Genomic DNA, 17,562 nt, shown 5'->3' on the forward strand with positions numbered 1-17,562 from the left:
CATATTTAATCTGAATATCACAGACGGATTGCATACTAGATATACGTTTTTGCTTGAATATCACGAGGAGAATATATATTAGGAAAACCTAACTTTCGAAGTGGCATGTGTAAATCATAAGTAATTGGTAAAAATACATAGAATTGCTAGGTAATGATGGAACCCTAGTGCCCTTATAAATTGGTATTTAAAACTCTTTTCTTCGCTTATTTTAGTTTTTGTTTAAAATTCGTTTTTAATCCACTCTCAAACTCTCTTTTCTCAAGTTTTAATTCTAAGTATTTAATTAGGAATTGTTTCTACATAAATTATCCAAATAGTCCTTGAGGAAAACGACCTTGCATGAGCATCTATACTACAACATCCTTGTATTCTTGCAAGTATTTCATGTAATTTTGACCCTATTTGCATAGACGTTAAAAATCTTATCAGAGCCCCTCTGCCAGTGAAGGCGCTCGGGCATAGCAGTGCATAAGATATCCAGGGCGTTGAGGTGGTGTGTGGCTGAGACCCACACATTATTTTTCTTTTCTCTCCTGGTCATAACAGAAGTATCACAACCAGGCATCCCTGATTATATTGGCACATATCACTTGGCCGCCTGCTTCGACGTGACTACCACGCCAACCAAGACTCCTCCAATAGCTCCAGCCACCGCAGCCGACCTCACGCCCTTTGCAGCTCGGTAAATCGCACCAGTTCCCAGTCCAGCCGCAACGCTATTCCAAACATCGTCAGTGTCTCTGACCGCCTGAATCCCACTCTCCATACTCGTATAGATCAACCCAATCACGCCCAGTTGGCTCCCCCAAGCCCGACCCGTGTGGCCAGAGGAGTTAAGATCCCTACTGATCCTGAGCTTGGTGGTGTCTCCAGACTCAAACGATCGAACACCGAAAAAGAGATCGGTTGCGCCGCCTCCAATTGCTCCTGCGAGGTAGAAGCAGCTGGTGTAGAAGGTGAGATTCTCACCCAGGAGTGACGCTGACGTTTAGCCTCTTTGACGAAGAGGAACTCCGGGGAGGTAGGTAGCTGATAGAGGTTTCGCATGGGAACCTGGAGATCCTAGTAGGGGTTGTAGAGGCGGGCTTTGGACGAGTCGGAGTTGGGGTCGTGATTGGAAGGGGACATTTGATGCGCCATTGCGGAGAGAAAGGAGAGAGATAGAGAGATTAGGAAGAGGCGGAGGATTTAGGCTTCGAAGGCGGTTTGGTAGTGGCTTCACCAGGAGAGAGAAAGAGAGAGAGAGAGTATTTGGTTTCCTGGGGTTTTTTGCAGATTCACGGCGGAGGTGAAAAAATTAAAGAGAACCGACACAACTTTTCGTATCGATTCCCACAGACGGCGCCAAATATTGATGCACAAAACCGGAGGTCTTGGAACAACGTAAATTCGACCGTGAATCTGCAAGAAATGTAAAGAACACAAGATGTATCGTGGTTCACCCTAATGTTTGGGTTACGTCCACATTGATATTGTATTTCTCTAAGAGGATTGTGAGGGAGAGAGCCTTTGTAATGTGAGGGTGAGGCCTCTCTCCCATGGCCTAAGAATTGGCCTCCCTTAATGAGGAGAGTGAAGAGTTTTTTTATAGAATAAGGGCTCATCGCTTATTACATATTTGCCCCTCCATTTATTACATAATTACATTTGAGTCATCCGAGTATTTATACGAGGTATAAATACAGAGGCCCTAAGTATGGTACAAACAACTTAAATTTGCCTAGGCGCTAGGCCCCAACCCACCACCCGACTAGCGCCTAGCATCTTTTAGAACCTTGGTATTACTTAAGTGATATGGTACACTTGCAAGTTGAAAACGCTTATTTGTCCACTAATATTTTGTTGTTACAAATGAGTGTCAAAGCATTCATTTGAAAATATTTCTTTTAGAAAACACTTATGCTTTTAAATTTTTCTATTAAAACACGTCAAATATTTTTAATAGAAATCCATATATTGTTTAAAAAAGTGGTAAGTGGTAAGTGTTTTTCTAATTTGTAAGTGCTTTTAACGTTTGTTGTTAAACGTTTTCTTTTGGCCAAACCAAAGAGAATGAAACGTTGAATCTCAACGTTGTCAAACGTTAGGAGAAATGTTTTTGAAATGATAAAATCTAGAATATCATGTTGCATTCAATGCTATTGAAATGAATGAGTGAGATTTAAACAATAAACAAATTTAATACTTTCATCATCTTCGTGTACCCCTTAATAATTTAATATTTAATTAAACTTGATGTCATAGGATAACGTGACCACACCCAATAATAGAAAGTAAAATTAACGTGAAAGTGTAACAGTAAAAAAATTGTCCCAAACAGTTTATAGTAGACGTCCGTGTCATGCATATACACAGCAAAATATATAAATAGAATTCCCCAAAATATTTTTGTCCCAATCATTTGCTTTCTCTCTCTCTCTCTCTCTCTCTCTCTCTCTCTCTCTCTCTCGCGTTTCGTCTTCACAGCGATCTCGGAAATTAGGGTTTCGGAGACTCCGGGGTTATCATTTGCTTATCTGGAATTTCAAGATCCCCTCACACTCGGTGAGCTTCCATTGACCTTCGTTGATTCATGCTGTTGATATTATCTTTATCCTAGATTCTTAATCGCAATTCGATTTCAAATTTGCGGTGATTCGTGTTTCGCAATTGATTTTTCGTGATGTGATTCGAGTTGATTTTGGTTAAGTTATTGCAATTTTGTTGATCTCTGTGTGTGTGTGTATGTGTATGAACAAGGAGATGTTCTTGCTTGACTACGAGGAGGAAGGTTTATATTATTGAGGAAAGTGAGATTTTATGCTTAATTGCTTGAATTTTGATGAAAAAAACAGTAATCGGATGTAAATTTTGATTAAAGTGAATCTTGATCTGCAGGCTGTTTGCTTGAATCGTATATTCTTTTGTTTAAGAAAATTGGATATTTGGATGTGAATTGGGTATTGGATAGTGATCTGATATTGTCTAGAGTCAGTCTTCGTGTGTATGTTTGGACATAGAGTTGAGTTCTAGATAAGTTGAGGTACTAACTTTGACTAGCTCGGTTTGTAAAGGATTATGGATTTGGTAATTTGTTTTCTTTAGTTGTTTCGAGTAGTAACTGTTGTGATTAAAACACGCAACTGTTGTTTGCAAGATTTGTCCTCAAGAGATTCCTCTCGTCATGTAATAAAGATCAAAATATGATATGGGATTGATCCCAGCCTCCTAATGCTAAATTGGTAACTTCAAAAAGATGGTTTCAGATTTTTAGAAACATGCTCACCTCTATCTGAAAGTTCTTGGTGCAACAGTTAATTTGTGCTTTGAGTAACTTCACAATAATGAACCACGATATTTGTGGAACCCCCGTCTTTTTTTTATTTTTAATATGGCTTGTTTAGACATGGAAGCTTACCATTTTTGTTTCTTTAATGATTATCTTCTTAATGTTGTCTGATAATATCGGGTTTTCTGTTTCCTTCAAAATGGCAGATTTTTATGATTTAAGACCATGAAGCCAGGATTTTCTTCTTTGAATCCCTACGCAGCAGCATACATTCCACTCTCGAAGAGGGAGACAGATGATAGAACTTATGTGACAACAAAAGATTCTAGCCGCAGCAACGAGTCAGTCTGGTTTGGGAACCCTCAGAATTTTACCCATAATCAACACCATAGCAAAGCTTATCTTGAATCTGATGCCCCTGGTACTGCAACACTACAGAGTCCAAAGTCATATGCTGTAAAGAGCTACCCTGCTCATGGCTATTATGGTTCATCTTCGCAGAATGTGATTAAAGTGTCAGAAAATGAAGATTTTGATATGGATATGGAATATCTTGGGATGTCATTTCCTGGTATATCTGATCAGTCCCTTAGTGATGTGTATTTGGCAAATAGGGGCGACCTGGATGCCACCATTGACATGCTGAACCAACTTGAGGTCACTTTCATATTTTTTTTCTTTAATGTTGATGTTAAATATTATTCATGTTGCAAATATCATACCTTGTCCTCTACCATCTATCCATCTACTGTTATGTTGCTATGCATTACATATAAATACTCAAATACCGCTGCTTGCAATTCTGAAAGCAGTTGAATATATAGAATCTCTGTTTACCTAGATTAGTTCAGGTTGCGTTGTTGTATCATTTATAACAGGTCAAAACTGGGATTTCTTTATCCAATTTGAAGCAGTAACTGTGTATGTGCTGTGAGTTTGTGGCACACTTCATGTCACCTTTCATTAAGTAAAAAACAGTACTTTCCTTTGACAAATTCTCTATTGCAAATTTCCAAGTTCATTTGACTCTGCATGCTTTGTCATGGTTGTATTGGCATATAATGACAGTAATATGTTTTCTATGTATACTCTATTTCTTTGACATGGTAAAAGTCCCTTTTCTACTGTAAGTGTTTTGGTTCTTCATGACAATTCTTATTTGTGTGCGAAGCGTATTCATGACAAAGAATCATCTTGTTCCATTGATACGGTGGGCTGGTGGTATTGAAATATACGTATTTTAAGCAAATAAAAGAATCACTATTGATAGGATAGAATGCATCTAGCTTTTGCTTGGTTGCAAGTCCGGCAAAGTTTTATTACAAACTTGATAAAGTTAGAACATCCGGGAATCTCCATCTCTGGTTGTTTGTTACCTTTAACGTTAACATCAAACGTATTGGAATTCGATTTTTATGTTTATGAGTATCAGCACTGAAATAAACTCTGCAATCCGACTTACGTGTTTTATTATTTACTGAAAGTCTCTGTTTCTTACGGCAGTTTGAATCTTCTGAAAGTCTTCCAGACACTTTGGACATTGGAGATGTTTCTGAATCCGGGTTGGTGGGCAATAGTGCATGGAAGCTGAAGAATGTAGCAGGTGAAGCCAGCGGTTCGCCCAAATCGTAGGTCATAAGCCCGTCTCCTGTTTGATTTTGTGGAAAACAAAGAAATGTCAGTTGTTTTACACTTGACATGTTTGGTTATATGGGTGAAAGAAGTATATAAATAGAGGATATATCTCTTGGTGGAGCATCGACATGTTTGGTTATATGGGTAAAAGAAGTATATACATAGAGGATATATCTCTTGGGGGAGCATCAAATGCACACATAGTTTGATGATATGGTTGTATAGCTGTTAGATGCTTGTGTTTTTTTTGACATCTTCAGGTTTTATAAGCCGAAAAAGCTCACTGTGCAATTCTCTTGCTACTCCGGGTTTTTTTGAAATGAAAGTGATGTGCTTCTTCATGACATTTTGTTATGATATCAATGTGCTTATAGTGCCTTAAAGCTTCGATATAGCGAAAATGTTTGGCCCCTCGTGGCAGTCGTGAGGTGTGCACATCACAATTCGACACTCTGAAAGGACTTCAATGGCACGTTCATTGCCACTTGGCGTCTAGTGCCATGGAAGTTGCTCTCCCTCGCCATTACATCATGTTTACATCCACATAATCTTGGAACTTCAAAAACATTTAATATTTTCTATAGTGCTACATAATATTTAACGATACAAGGGTGTTTTAGTCGTTGGATTTGATTTCCATAGCAGTTTAACTCTATTATCAATTTCAGCCATTCATTTCATTTACCGTATCATTCAAAGCAGGAATATTGAAGAAATTTTTTATTTTCTAAGCAAATGAGCAAACGTAAAGATTCAGAACCATGTGTTCATAATTATTTAAAGCAAAGCAAATTACAGAACAAAGCAATTGACGGTGCATAACCCTATTTGGATTCTATCTCCGTAAAACATCTTACGTTTATGTGGGCTGCGGTATCTTGGGATCCCAAATAATTTTGCCGACGGAGTAAAACTCTGTACTGCTCCTCGCCACCGCAATTTGTCTGACGTCGAACTATTCCCTAACCCAAGCAAAAATTACATATTACACCTCCAAAAAATACAACTAGAATATAAATAAAATGCGAGCATGATTTATTTATTTATTTATTTGAACAAACGATATTATTTATATTAAGGAGGAGATTGTGGAATTAGTCTCACAATGGACTAGCAATAATGTAATTCAAATCCATATTTGTCGATAATCGAATCTAAAATCTCTTACTTAAAAGTAAAAAGGAATACCATCAAACCGTTATATCTCAAATTGCATATAGTTAGACTTTGTGCCGTTAAAGTTGTTGAGTTCTTACAAACATTTCCGCTTTGTTGAGGTCTTTCAAACATGTCCGTGATCCTTGGTAATAAAAAAGAGGATAAGATAAATATATCTACCAAACGCGGTCTTAACAAACCTTTATTAAACAGAAGAAAATTGGTGTCAAGAAGGAACTGCGACGTCGCCTGCATGTATACAACATTTTAACATTCTCTTTCTTGCAAGAAAAATTCTCAACAGATCAGCATCCACCTAATTGGAAAACCCCATTTCCCCATTTGCTTCTTCCTAGAGAGAGAAAGAGGATATCTAAGTGATTGAATTTGGAAAATTATAGAACATGGGGGTGGATTATTATAACGTGTTGAAGGTAAACAGAAATGCTGGAGAGGATGATCTGAAGAAGGGATATAGGAGGCTGGCAATGAAATGGCACCCTGATAAGAACCCTAATAACAAGAAAGAAGCAGAAGCCAAATTCAAGCAGATCTCCGAGGCTTACGAGGTATCTTCCTTTTCTTTCTGCTTTTCTTATTGCACAATCATTCTTCCATTTTATCCTCATAATTTGTAATTTACAATGTGTGTTTGTATTTATACAGTCTTTCTTTCTGCATGACGTCCCATGGTCACGTTTATAGACAATGATTGTTGTTTTTTCGGGTGTAGCATCTGTCTTGTATAATTTAGACATTGGTTTCTAGTCTCAAATTAGAATTTAGGCATAGGTTTCTTGTCTCAAATTCGGAATTAGGTTTCTAGTCTCGAATTTGTTAAACGAGGCTCAAATGAAATGGAATCGCTATTGTTATAGATGGTTTGTATGTTCTTTCATGTCCGAAAGAGCTGAGTTTCATCTGTTAGTGAAAATAAAAGATTGGAGAAAATGTATTTGTGAATTCAGGTCTTGAGTGATTCTCAAAAGAGAGCGATTTACGATCAGTATGGCGAAGAAGGATTGAAAGACATGCCACCTCCAGGAAGTGGTGGTTCCCCGTTTGGAAATGGCGGCGGAGCTGGATCAAAAGGGTTTAATCCTAGGAATGCAGAGGATATCTTTGCCGAATTCTTCGGAAGTAGTCCTTTTGGATTTGGATCACCAGGAGCTGGGAAGTCTATGAGATTCTCGTCTGATGGAAGCGGAGGGTTTGGGGGATTGGGAGGTAACGAAAATACTTTTCGATCATATAGTGAGGGTGTTACTCGAAAGAAACCGCCGGCAGTGGAGAGCAAATTGCCTTGCAGCCTTGAAGAACTGTATGCTGGATCAACACGGAAAATGAAGATATCAAGAACTGTGGTTGATGCAAATGGGTAATTCGTTTTAAAACTATCCCTATTTTCCCATTGTCTATACATTGATTGTTACTTGAATAGCAAGAAATATTAACCATAGCTTTCATATGATAATCTAGACTTTTTCGTTTGTATGCCTCGTGCTTTGACGAAAATCTCACTTGCAAATGTGTAGCTTCACCCCTTGTGTTTTCATTTCGTGTCCGAAGTTATCCCTTTCTGTCAAGTTGTTTAGGAAAATCGTTAACGTGGGTGATGTGGCATATAAACGAAAAAGCCTAGCATCTACAATGATGTTTCTTTCTTGATTTCAAGCCAGATGACGTACATAAACGATAACCTAGCTGACAAATTTTGTTCTGGAAAAACGAAAATCGCAGACGCCAAGTGCTGGAGCAAGAAATATTGACAATCGAAGTGAAGCCAGGATGGAAGAAGGGAACCAAGATTACGTTTCCTGATAAGGGTAATGAACAGCTTGGCCAGCTGCCGGCAGACCTTGTCTTCGTGATTGATGAGAAGCCTCATGACACTTACAAGAGAGATGGCAATGACCTAATTGTGAACCAAAAGGTGTCGTTAGCGGAGGCGTTGGGTGGAACCACACTACAGCTTACCACGCTAGATGGTCGTGATCTATCAATCCCGGTGACTGACATTGTGAGCCCCGGGTACGAGCTACTTGTTGCCAGGGAGGGTATGCCGATAGCAAAAGGGCCCGCTAACAGGGGTGACTTGAAGATCAAGTTTGAGGTGAAGTTCCCTACAAGATTGACCCCGGAGCAAAGATCTACACTTAAACGAACTTTGACAGGCTGAAGAGTCCTCACATTTTGCCATTGTAAATTAGCCAACAGTTTGAAAGCATCCATTGGAGCTACTGGACCGAGTAAAAGACGGAGAATTCCTCGAAAAGAAGGCGGAGAAGCCCTTGAAAAGAAGGCGAAAATCGGGCAGAAGCTCTTTGTTCTGCTAACAGTTTGAAAACTTATTGGATATATTGTACTGAGTGATTCCACTCCATTGTTTCTTCTTTTTCTTTCTCTTTTGTTATATATTTTCTTCGTATATTTTGTTGTAATCAATGAGTGTTAGATTGAATTTAAACTGTATGTATTGACAGTTCTACATGTTTTGTTGTGGAATATAGCTTGTTATATATATAAATTAACCACCAATTACTCGTACTGAATAAACCATTCAAAATTCAATGGAAGAAACTCAACGCTGACATCGAAGCAACATAAAATATTCCCAAAAGAAATATTTTTCGAAATAAATATACAAAAGAACAAAAATTGGATATTTACAATAAATGGACTAATTTCATGAAAAAACATAGATTTGAGGTATTTTTCTTCGATTTCGTTGAAAAATATTACGAGTTTGAAAAGAAGATAGAAGTCATCACTAAAGAAAATTGGGTTAAAGAAGACAAAACCATAGTCTCTTCTAGTCACCCTCCACAAGAAACAATTTTAATTGCAACTACAAACACACAAGTACCAGCCACTCCTTTCAAACTTCCAAAACAAGATGCAAGAGTCAAGCTAGTCATCGAACAAAACAATTTTACAAACCAAAGTCTACACACCATAGGAAAACAATTGTACAAAAATAGAAACCAAAATAGATAGACTTTCTCAACCAAAACCAACAATTAGGGAAAAACCTTTAGTCAACTTTCCAGAATCTTCCTCTAGCACAATAGCTTTAAAAAACAATTTCCACAAGTAAAAAAATAGATCAAATGTTACAAAACAAGAAAAAATAGTCAATGTTTTACAACATCAAGATGAATCTCAACCAGAAACAACTTCTGCAATATGGGATTTAGAAGATGAGAGTAAAACAAATTCCATCAAAAAAGTAAAAGAAGCTTTTCAAAATCTTGAACTAAAACGAATCACGAACAAACGAGTCAATCCAACAACTCTTACCAAAAATTGGTATCCAAGGCCAACACCTCTAGATATTCAATTTGAAGAAAGAAACATCCAAAATCAACTCTCAGTCTCAGCTGATAAACTCTATAAATGGAACATAGATGAATTATCAGAACAAGAACTTTTGAATAAATTACAACACATCTCCATGGTTGCTAATAGTTATATTACCAATCATAACCTCAGTCAAACACAAGTTGTCGACCTTTTGGTCACTGGATTGATAGAAACGCTCCATTCCTGGTGGGAAAAATATCTCACTAAACAATCTAGAAATGAAATAAAAAATGCAATCAAAAGAGATAAAGATGGAACACTCATCTTTGATGAGCATATAGGACGAGAAGTCCCAGATGCAGTCAACACATTACTTTTCACCCTTATAGAACATTTCATAGGGACACCCAGTAATGTTACCTCCAGAATTCATGACCAACTTAGTAACTTAAGATGTCCAACCCTAAGCGATTTTAGATGGTACAAAGATGTTTTCTTAAACCCTATATATATATATATTTTCATGCGCAATTTAAGAATATTTTTGCTTTTTTTAAACATTTTTGTTTTGTTGTAGAATATAGCTTGTTATATATTTCATGCGGAATTTAAGAATATTTAAGAATATAGCTTGTTAGAAATCAAACACAATTTAAGAATATTTCATGCGGAGTTATTATTAAGTAAATACTTTTTCCTTCGTGTTAGTGTTCTTTTTGAGCCTCTTTGTTGGTGATTGTCGCTCTTCTCGCTCTTTGGAGTTTTTACTTATTAATAATTTACAACATCAACAACCATCATCAAGCCTTATCCCACTGAGAGAGGTCAATATACATCCAAGAACGCCACTAAATTTTACTTAATAATTTGAAATCAAATCATTGAAAACTATAAACATATTCAGCATTTCAATATTCCCAAATCCACTTGACTATCTAGGCAAGTCAAATAAGACCGCATACAAAATATCATAAAAGTACAGTGCAAGTCTCATTTCTTGTATCCCATATTTGCTTCTGATTAATACTCGTCCTCCTCATCATCGCCATCGTCATCTTCCTCCTTGTCATTGTCCTCGTCATCGTCATCGTCATCCTCGTCGTCCTACAATGATCAATAAGAAATGCAAGATCTCCAAATGTGATTACCATTTACAAACAAGCTACAAAAGGTAACACATAGACATGTTGACAATTATTCACTGAAACACAAACCAAAGACAAGGCCAATATTGACCGCATGAAATAGATGCCAAATGGAGTAAATATAAAGATAAAATCAATAGAGGCCACACCATACCCTTTACCTTTTCAATATTTTCCATCGTTACTCCTTTATCTTTTGAGGCTTGAGCAGCTTTCACCTCAGCATGTCTCATACACTCCTTCAGTTTGGACCTATAATATCGCAACCAAAGTCGAGGAATTACAACGCTTCATAGAAAAGGAAGGCACGATCCATCTAATGAAAGAACAGAAAAAGCAACAGCTACCTGAAATCTTTGTTCAGACTATTTTGAACTGTTGCTACAGCTAATCCTCCACCAAATCTGGCAGTAAAATCCTTCTTGATTTGATCGAGGAAGGCAAGAGGAATTTTTCGACCCATAGCCTTAGCTGCAACTGCACAGTATGCTGCAGCACCCAAATGGTGTAGTTAGTTCAGCTATATGCATACGCATAGTAAAGTAAAATGACATGTGCGACTAAACAAGCTTGGCTATCAAGAAAGCAACTAGTAATAACCAATGAGATTCTAATTATATATGTTAATAAACCAAAAGAGGGCCACAAAGGAAAGAGACGAGAGAAACAAAATCAAATTAATACAAGTGTAGACCGATCTTATACGATGGTCATAAAAAACAAGGAACAATACTCTTAAGCCTGTTGACTGCAAGAACCAAATGATTCAACAAGCATACATTGAAACACTTTAAATGAAGTAAAAAGGAAATCAAATACACGAGCACAACCTTATCGACTGAAAAGTAGAAATCGAACACAAATACATGAGACTGAAGTTGCTATCAAGCAGGTAGTTGATCGTGTAGCCACGACCTTATTGACTGAAAAGTAGAAATCAAACACAAATATATGAGAGGAGAGGTATTACTGAAGTTGCTATCAAGCAGGTAGTTGATGGTGCAGCCACCACGGTCGTAGGTGATCTTATTTATCGAACAGGGGAGCTCAGAGAGATAATCCACAGCCAAGCCACTGACCGTGTGGTCAAATTGCAACCAATCTGCAAGAACCACCGTCCCGTGCGCCACGAAGCTATAGCTCAATGATGGAGCTTTGGATTTTTTTTCTCATGCGCCACCCTCGATTCTATTCTCAAGCGACAAGAACAATATTAAACATATGAAATAGATTGGCAGAGTAAAGATGAAATGAAAATCAAAAGAGTTGAGAGAATGCCCTTTACCTTGTCAATATATTCCATCGCAACTTGTTCGTCTTTTGAGACTTTGGCAGCTACATATTCCATATGCTGCTTCAGTTTGGAGCTACAAAGTTAAGGCATTAGAACACCTCATAGAAAAGGAAAGGTGCAATCTATATAACAAGTGAAGGGATAAAGAAACAGTTACCCTAATTCATTGCTCAGACTATCTGCAATTAGTGCTTTAACAAATTGTGCACGATATTTTCCAAGAAAATCCTTCCTGACTTGATTGAGGAAGGCAAGAGGAATTTCTCGACCAATATCCTCATCTGCAACTACACAGTACGCTGCACCATTGAAATAGTGACGTTAGTTCAGCTATATACATAGCGCTACAAAGCAAATTAAAAAGACATAGTTTATTCCGAAGCCAACATTCAGTAAAACAAATAACTAAGGCCTAGTATTTGAAAATTTTTATCATTACTCAACACACTTCTTAAGAATATTTCTTGAAAACAATTTTCTTTAAGATTAAAAAACTTGATTGGTTTGCGATTTAAAATTTTTAAATCTTACGACTTAAATCAGACAAAAAGATCTAAAAAAAAAGGATCACATAAGAGGGAGAAGAGAAGAGCGTAGGAAAGAAAGTAAGAGATGATTGAAGAAAAGAGGAAAAAAAGAAGATCGGACGAGATAGAGAAGAAAATGAGTGAGAGAAAGAATCGAGAAAATAAAGAGAGCAGAATTAGAGGAGAGACGAAAAAAGGTAAAAAATAAAAATGAGAGAGAAAAAAGAAAAGAGAGATAGATTTGAAGTGACGGGGGATGAGAGAGAAAAAAGAAAGGAAAACTACTAAAAAAAAAAAAAAGAAATTGAGTGAGTTTAAATTTAAAAATTTTAAAAACTCACTTTTTATGCTTTAGATAATCGATTATATTTTTTAGTTAGTCATGAGTTCAATTTTTGAAAATAATCACACCAAATAAGTTAGTTTAAAAAGTTGGATTCAATTACAATACTAATCAGGCCCTAATATTTTTCAGGAATTGTTCTTGGCATTCTAAAATTTTCATTTTACACTCCAAACTTTCTATATTTAGAAAAAAAAAATATATTTATAAAAAGTATAGAATAAGATTTTTGAAATATTAATATCACTTCCCTATTTTTCTTTTTATTCAAAACCCAACAAAAACCCGAATAACGAATTTCAATCGGCGAAATTTAGACGAGTCTTGCTATCGTCTAAACCAGAACCATAACAAAGACACGGGAAGAGAAAGAGATATTACTGAAGCCAGAATCAATCAGGTAGTTGAAGGTGTAACCATCACCACGTTCGTAAGTGATCCTTCTCATCGAACGGTCGAGCATCTCGAGCAAATTCAGAGCCAGGCGAGCCACATCCTCCTGATCCTGATGATTTGAGCACTGTGCAAGTATAACCGTCCTGCACATCACGAAGCTGCAGATCAAAGATGGAGCCATCGATTCTATTCGATTCTCCTCAAACCCTAATCATACGAGAGAGAAAGAGATAGAAAGCAACAGAGAAAGATTGAATTTTAAAACGTGTGTGAGACAAGTGACCATTTTATTGAGAAGAACTGTACTTGACATTGTGGTAGAATGGATGAAGTGGAAGAGTGTATTAACAGGGGAGGATGAGGAAGTGGGCCGGCCCTCTAAGGTTTAAGGATGGCCGGCTCCGGTGGTATTTTTGGTGGGAATATTTCAAGATGAGGTGTAATATCCACACACTCATTTTTATTTTTCATTTACATTTTTAATTTTCGACCGTATAATCAGATGATTTGAAGAAGATCAAAAGTCAGAAATTAATAAGGGGTGTGTGAAAAGTAAAAAGGGGTGTGTGGATAGCACATCCATTCCAAAATATTTGTGTAAATAAATATCTTGAATTAATTAGGTAAATATCCTAAATAAATGGGATTAGAATTACTTACTTGAAAGAAGTTTATCTGATTAGAAATGTATTTATGAAGAGAATAAATGATTATTCTATCATAAATATCTTTGACTTTTCCTACGGATAAGGGTGCCTTGAGTAGTGGTTGATCTCTACTGGCTCTACCTCAACTACGCGTGGTGAATGAGGCTGCTGCCTACTCATTTAGTAAGGGTAGTCTTTTCTTTCTTGAGAAATAATGCACGTGTTATCTCCATGATTTTTAGGATTATTTTTGGCCCCACAGCTGACCCTAAGCCTAATTCAATGCCAACCCAAAGCAGTCACACTGAACTTACAAGCGGTAATTCGGGAGTGCTAGATGATTTTTACGAATATATAATGAATGACCATTAAAGATGGTGTGAAAATTAAATTGTGGCTATTCATTTTGTATGCAAGATGTGTTAATTTTGCAGGGGGATGAATTATTATTTACCTGTGGCCACAATAGGTTTTTCAAAGTTTGGGTGGGTCACAACAGTGATGGAATGTGTGATCAACTGCGGTTGACATGTTATGAGATCTTATGAACATTTCTGAATGGATAGGAACATCTATGAAACTTTTACTTGCAAGACTTACTTAAGCTTGAAATTACGATATAGTTACAAAAGTCCCTAGAAAGTGTACATAATTAGGATGGGAGCAAATATATAGGAAGGGATATATGAGGCTAAGCATTCGTGGGTGTCTCGGTGTACTCACTACCATCTCTGACGATGTCTTCCACTTGCAAGGCCATAATGCAGTCCCAATCATATCCAGACCAAGTCCGATGGAGATAGGAGCGAAATTTCGCAAACCTATCATAGAAAGTGGAGTCACTCTTCTTGGAGCTACTTCGTCTACCATGAAAAAATTGACCTTCGACGTACATCTTCCTTCTCTTTTTCAACTAGTCCTATGGAGATAGGAGCGAAATTTGCATAACACCTCGTTCAACTATTGTTGTAAAGCAACTAATGTGGACTCCTTTTTGAGCACTTTTAATGTCACTCATTAATAGAGCGTCAGTTGGTAGAAAATTTGACTTTTGATTCTGCAATTTGATCAATCGGATCATCGGAATTACCGTCACTCCCTAAGAGAGCCATGACATGTGTGCCTAAACCATGGCTACTAAATTGTTCTTGCCTGCATTTTATAGATGATCAATTCAGATGTAATTAAATGGCACAGCAAGCCATAAATGGATGGAAACGGATTGTCTGCTTTCAACTAGTTTGTCAACAACACTCCTAATTGCTTACCCTTTTTGTGTAACTACATTAGGAATGTATTGTGGACAAACCAAGTGTTGTTCAATGACCTGTCCTTGGTCTCCATTTGTTGATGATCAATTTAGATGTCATTAACTGTGAGACCAACAAAAACTGGATGGAATTGACTGATTCATGACTGCGTATTATGGGTATATGATGGCTTGTGAACAATGGTGTTCAGGCTGTCAGAAACTGAGTTTACAACTTTTGTTCATAAAAAAATCCTTCCAAATCCTAAACCTTTTACTGTAATGACATTAAGAATGTGTTGTGGTGGCAACAAAATGTTAAGTTCGTATACTGTCACATTTAAGAGGGCAAAAAAAGTGTCGTTTTTGTATATATGTGTGCTTAAGCGTCACCAATACAAATTCGTCTTACCTAAGCATCAAGTAAAGCAATGTAAGTAATCAAATCAGGAGAGCACCCACTTCCCAAAAACCAAATTCATGAATATAAATCTCCTCAGTTCCTTATCCATAAACACACAATTACCATTTGTACAATGAAAACAAAAGGAAGAATACTGTAGAATCGTACTATCAATCAAGGCACATGATTGGATTTACGGATTGGTGAGTCAATGCACCTCAAGCAACAGTGAACGTGCATGATGAACTTAACAAAGTGATTATGATCATTTCACAATTCACATTGTTTTTGGAAAAAATGAAAGAACTTTAGCTAGTCTCTTTTAGGTAGCATAGTCATATCAAGAAAACCCCTTGCATATCAGACATTACATGTCAACTCACTAACAAGAAGGTAGTAATCTATAAGCACATTTTGCACATCGTGTCCTAGTATCTCACAAACACATTTTCACTTGGTGCCATATCTACCTAAATTCATTCGAAATGTCAAAACCAAGCTGGAAAATTCACAGAAAGAAGCTAGCTTACCTAGTTTTGGTGCATTAAATAGAATAAGAAGAAACACTACCAAATCGACAAGAGAGGGGACGCTGCAGTTGATAAAAGCAGCTGCAAGAAAGAAAAAAAATGGTAACTTCATGAGTTGCAATTAATTTCTATTAAAACATTGGCAAAAGAGACAGGCATTTGTTTGAATTTGGCTACCTGTGTTAGTAGCAGCAGAGGCAACACAAAACCTCCAAGAAATCTCCCCATTACGCAAGACACATTCAAATATTCAATCCACTAACATGTACCCGGCTAGAAGTATTTCAAACAAAGTTAACATGGATTAAGTTCTGAAAACTATCGAACATTTTCATAACCGTATGTTAGGTCACTGTATTCTTCCTTAATGACGATATGAAACATATTGTGCAAGTATAATACCAATCATAAAATTCAACCACAAATCTTATGGAATCTGTATAGGCAGAGCATCAAGTTCCAATCTGTTTGAAGTCATGGCAGCAATTGGATGCCATCTTCTCCTGCAAAATCTCTTTGAGTGTTGCTAATCCACATAAAACAATACCTCACCTGCTGCCAAATTTATAAACGTGTCCTTGAAGAGTATTAAGGACTCAAAAATTTTACCTTTTCCCTCGAATCCTCCATTTTACCAGCAACCAAACACAACACACAAAGCAATGAAATTTGAAACAGAAAGCGGCTAGTGTGGTGGGAGAAGGAGGAAGACGAGGAGGGTTTGGACGATGTATCTTCGCCGCCGGAGGTCCGCCACCGGAATGAGAAGCTCACGATCTCGCGGTTCTCTGTCTCTACTCGCCATTACGATCGAAGACGCCGATTTCTCATCGCCCATCACCAACAAACCCCCAAATTGATATACAACGCCGTTGGGGGTTTGAGCTCGTCGAGTAAGGGTCGAGAGAGAGGTTTTCGGACAAGGGAGGAGAAAATGCTGACTGGGCCCTTCGCAATAACCCAATTACACGGGAGGGAAATTTTGGTCATTTCAAGTTTTAGAAAAATTTTATTTTTGTCATATTGTTGTACATATAGTGTGCATGGTCTGTGCTTGTCAGAAAAATCATATTTCGGTTTCAAGATTAAGAAAATGTCAGAAAAAAATCTTATTCATATATATGCAAGTGTATCGATTTCAATCTGGTTAATAATACTTCAACTCAACCTAACTTACCGAATGAACAGATGGTTAGATTTTAACTCAAAAATAAATGGTTAAAATTTACAACCCAACCCAGCCCAACCAATTTCGGTTTGGTTGGTCGATAAACCCACTAAAACACCCACCCCTACCCCAAATCTTCGTACTCATGCTTCTTGAGCCCCTTTGTTTAGGGCCTACATGCTGGGGGTTCTTTTTCCTTCGTGTTACTGTTTTTTTTTTTTTTGGCCTCTTTGTTGGTGATTTGTCACTCTTCTCGCTCTTTGAAGTTTTTACTTATTAATAATTTACAACATCAACAACCACCAACAAACATTATCCCACTAAATGGAGTCAATATACATCCGAGAACGCCACTAAATTTTACTTAATAGTAATTTGAAATCAAATCATTGAAAACTATAAACACATGCAGCATTTCAATATTCCCAAATCCACTTGACCACCTAGGCAAGTCAAATAATGCTTCTTGTATCCCATATTTGCTTCTCATTAT

General features: G+C 37.1%; 3 protein-coding genes, 1 long non-coding RNA gene and 1 pseudogene across 7 annotated transcripts; 2 read left to right on the top strand and 3 right to left on the bottom strand.

Moving 5' to 3' along the window:
* Positions 1 to 574: 574 nt before the first annotated feature.
* Positions 575 to 1,143, bottom strand: LOC103425201 (mitochondrial import inner membrane translocase subunit TIM23-2-like; annotated as a pseudogene).
* A 1,209-nt stretch (positions 1,144 to 2,352) lies between these two features.
* Positions 2,353 to 5,252, top strand: LOC103425199 (polyadenylate-binding protein-interacting protein 6-like). The gene is made up of 3 exons (XM_008363281.4): positions 2,353 to 2,547; positions 3,478 to 3,928; positions 4,775 to 5,252. The coding sequence occupies exons 2-3, from the start codon at positions 3,497 to 3,499 to the stop codon at positions 4,901 to 4,903; spliced, it is 561 nt and encodes a 186-aa protein (XP_008361503.3). The 5' UTR covers positions 2,353 to 2,547; positions 3,478 to 3,496; the 3' UTR covers positions 4,904 to 5,252.
* A 1,018-nt stretch (positions 5,253 to 6,270) lies between these two features.
* LOC103425198 (uncharacterized) lies at positions 6,271 to 8,554 on the top strand. The gene is made up of 3 exons (XM_008363274.4): positions 6,271 to 6,633; positions 7,033 to 7,442; positions 7,805 to 8,554. The coding sequence occupies exons 1-3, from the start codon at positions 6,469 to 6,471 to the stop codon at positions 8,241 to 8,243; spliced, it is 1,014 nt and encodes a 337-aa protein (XP_008361496.3). The 5' UTR covers positions 6,271 to 6,468; the 3' UTR covers positions 8,244 to 8,554.
* Positions 8,555 to 10,154: 1,600 nt separating this feature from the next.
* On the bottom strand, positions 10,155 to 13,505 carry LOC103425196 (vesicle-associated membrane protein 722-like). 4 transcript variants are annotated; one of them, XM_070826695.1, is made up of 7 exons: positions 13,058 to 13,459; positions 11,964 to 12,105; positions 11,798 to 11,879; positions 11,386 to 11,700; positions 10,860 to 11,001; positions 10,674 to 10,764; positions 10,155 to 10,471 (listed from the first exon to the last, which is right to left on the bottom strand). In XM_070826695.1, the coding sequence occupies exons 5-7, from the start codon at positions 10,973 to 10,975 to the stop codon at positions 10,388 to 10,390; spliced, it is 291 nt and encodes a 96-aa protein (XP_070682796.1). In that variant the 5' UTR covers positions 10,976 to 11,001; positions 11,386 to 11,700; positions 11,798 to 11,879; positions 11,964 to 12,105; positions 13,058 to 13,459; the 3' UTR covers positions 10,155 to 10,387. The 4 variants fall into 4 exon arrangements, 3 of the variants coding, with proteins under 3 accessions (XP_070682796.1, XP_028962878.2, XP_070682795.1); XM_029107045.2 differs by having other exon boundaries at positions 11,483 to 11,700; positions 13,058 to 13,455; XR_011583592.1 differs by lacking the exons at positions 10,155 to 10,471; positions 10,674 to 10,764 and having other exon boundaries at positions 10,861 to 11,001; positions 13,058 to 13,505.
* Positions 13,506 to 14,278: 773 nt separating this feature from the next.
* Positions 14,279 to 16,842, bottom strand: LOC139197910 (uncharacterized). The gene is made up of 2 exons (XR_011583295.1): positions 15,902 to 16,842; positions 14,279 to 14,871 (listed from the first exon to the last, which is right to left on the bottom strand). It is a non-coding gene; the product is annotated as an uncharacterized lncRNA (long non-coding RNA).
* Positions 16,843 to 17,562: the final 720 nt, after the last annotated feature.

This window comes from Malus domestica, chromosome 08 (genome assembly GCF_042453785.1).
Source record: "Malus domestica chromosome 08, GDT2T_hap1".
In the NCBI taxonomy this organism is placed as follows: Eukaryota; Viridiplantae; Streptophyta; class Magnoliopsida; order Rosales; family Rosaceae; genus Malus; species Malus domestica.

Coding starts and splice junctions, on each gene's coding strand:
- LOC103425199 (XM_008363281.4), top strand. CDS start 3,497: ATGAAGCCAGGATTTTCTTCTTTGAATCCCTACGCAGCAGCATACATT. Junction 3,929..4,774: donor ACATGCTGAACCAACTTGAG/GTCACTTTCATA, acceptor TTCTTACGGCAG/TTTGAATCTTCTGAAAGTCT.
- LOC103425198 (XM_008363274.4), top strand. CDS start 6,469: ATGGGGGTGGATTATTATAACGTGTTGAAGGTAAACAGAAATGCTGGA. Junction 6,634..7,032: donor AGATCTCCGAGGCTTACGAG/GTATCTTCCTTT, acceptor TTGTGAATTCAG/GTCTTGAGTGATTCTCAAAA. Junction 7,443..7,804: donor ACTGTGGTTGATGCAAATGG/GTAATTCGTTTT, acceptor CGAAAATCGCAG/ACGCCAAGTGCTGGAGCAAG.
- LOC103425196 (XM_070826694.1), bottom strand. CDS start 13,253: ATGGCTCCATCTTTGATCTGCAGCTTCGTGATGTGCAGGACGGTTATA. Junction 11,880..11,963: donor AGTCTGAGCAATGAATTAGG/GTAACTGTTTCT, acceptor TTAACTTTGTAG/CTCCAAACTGAAGCAGCATA. Junction 11,701..11,797: donor CGATGGAATATATTGACAAG/GTAAAGGGCATT, acceptor GCTTGAGAATAG/AATCGAGGGTGGCGCATGAG.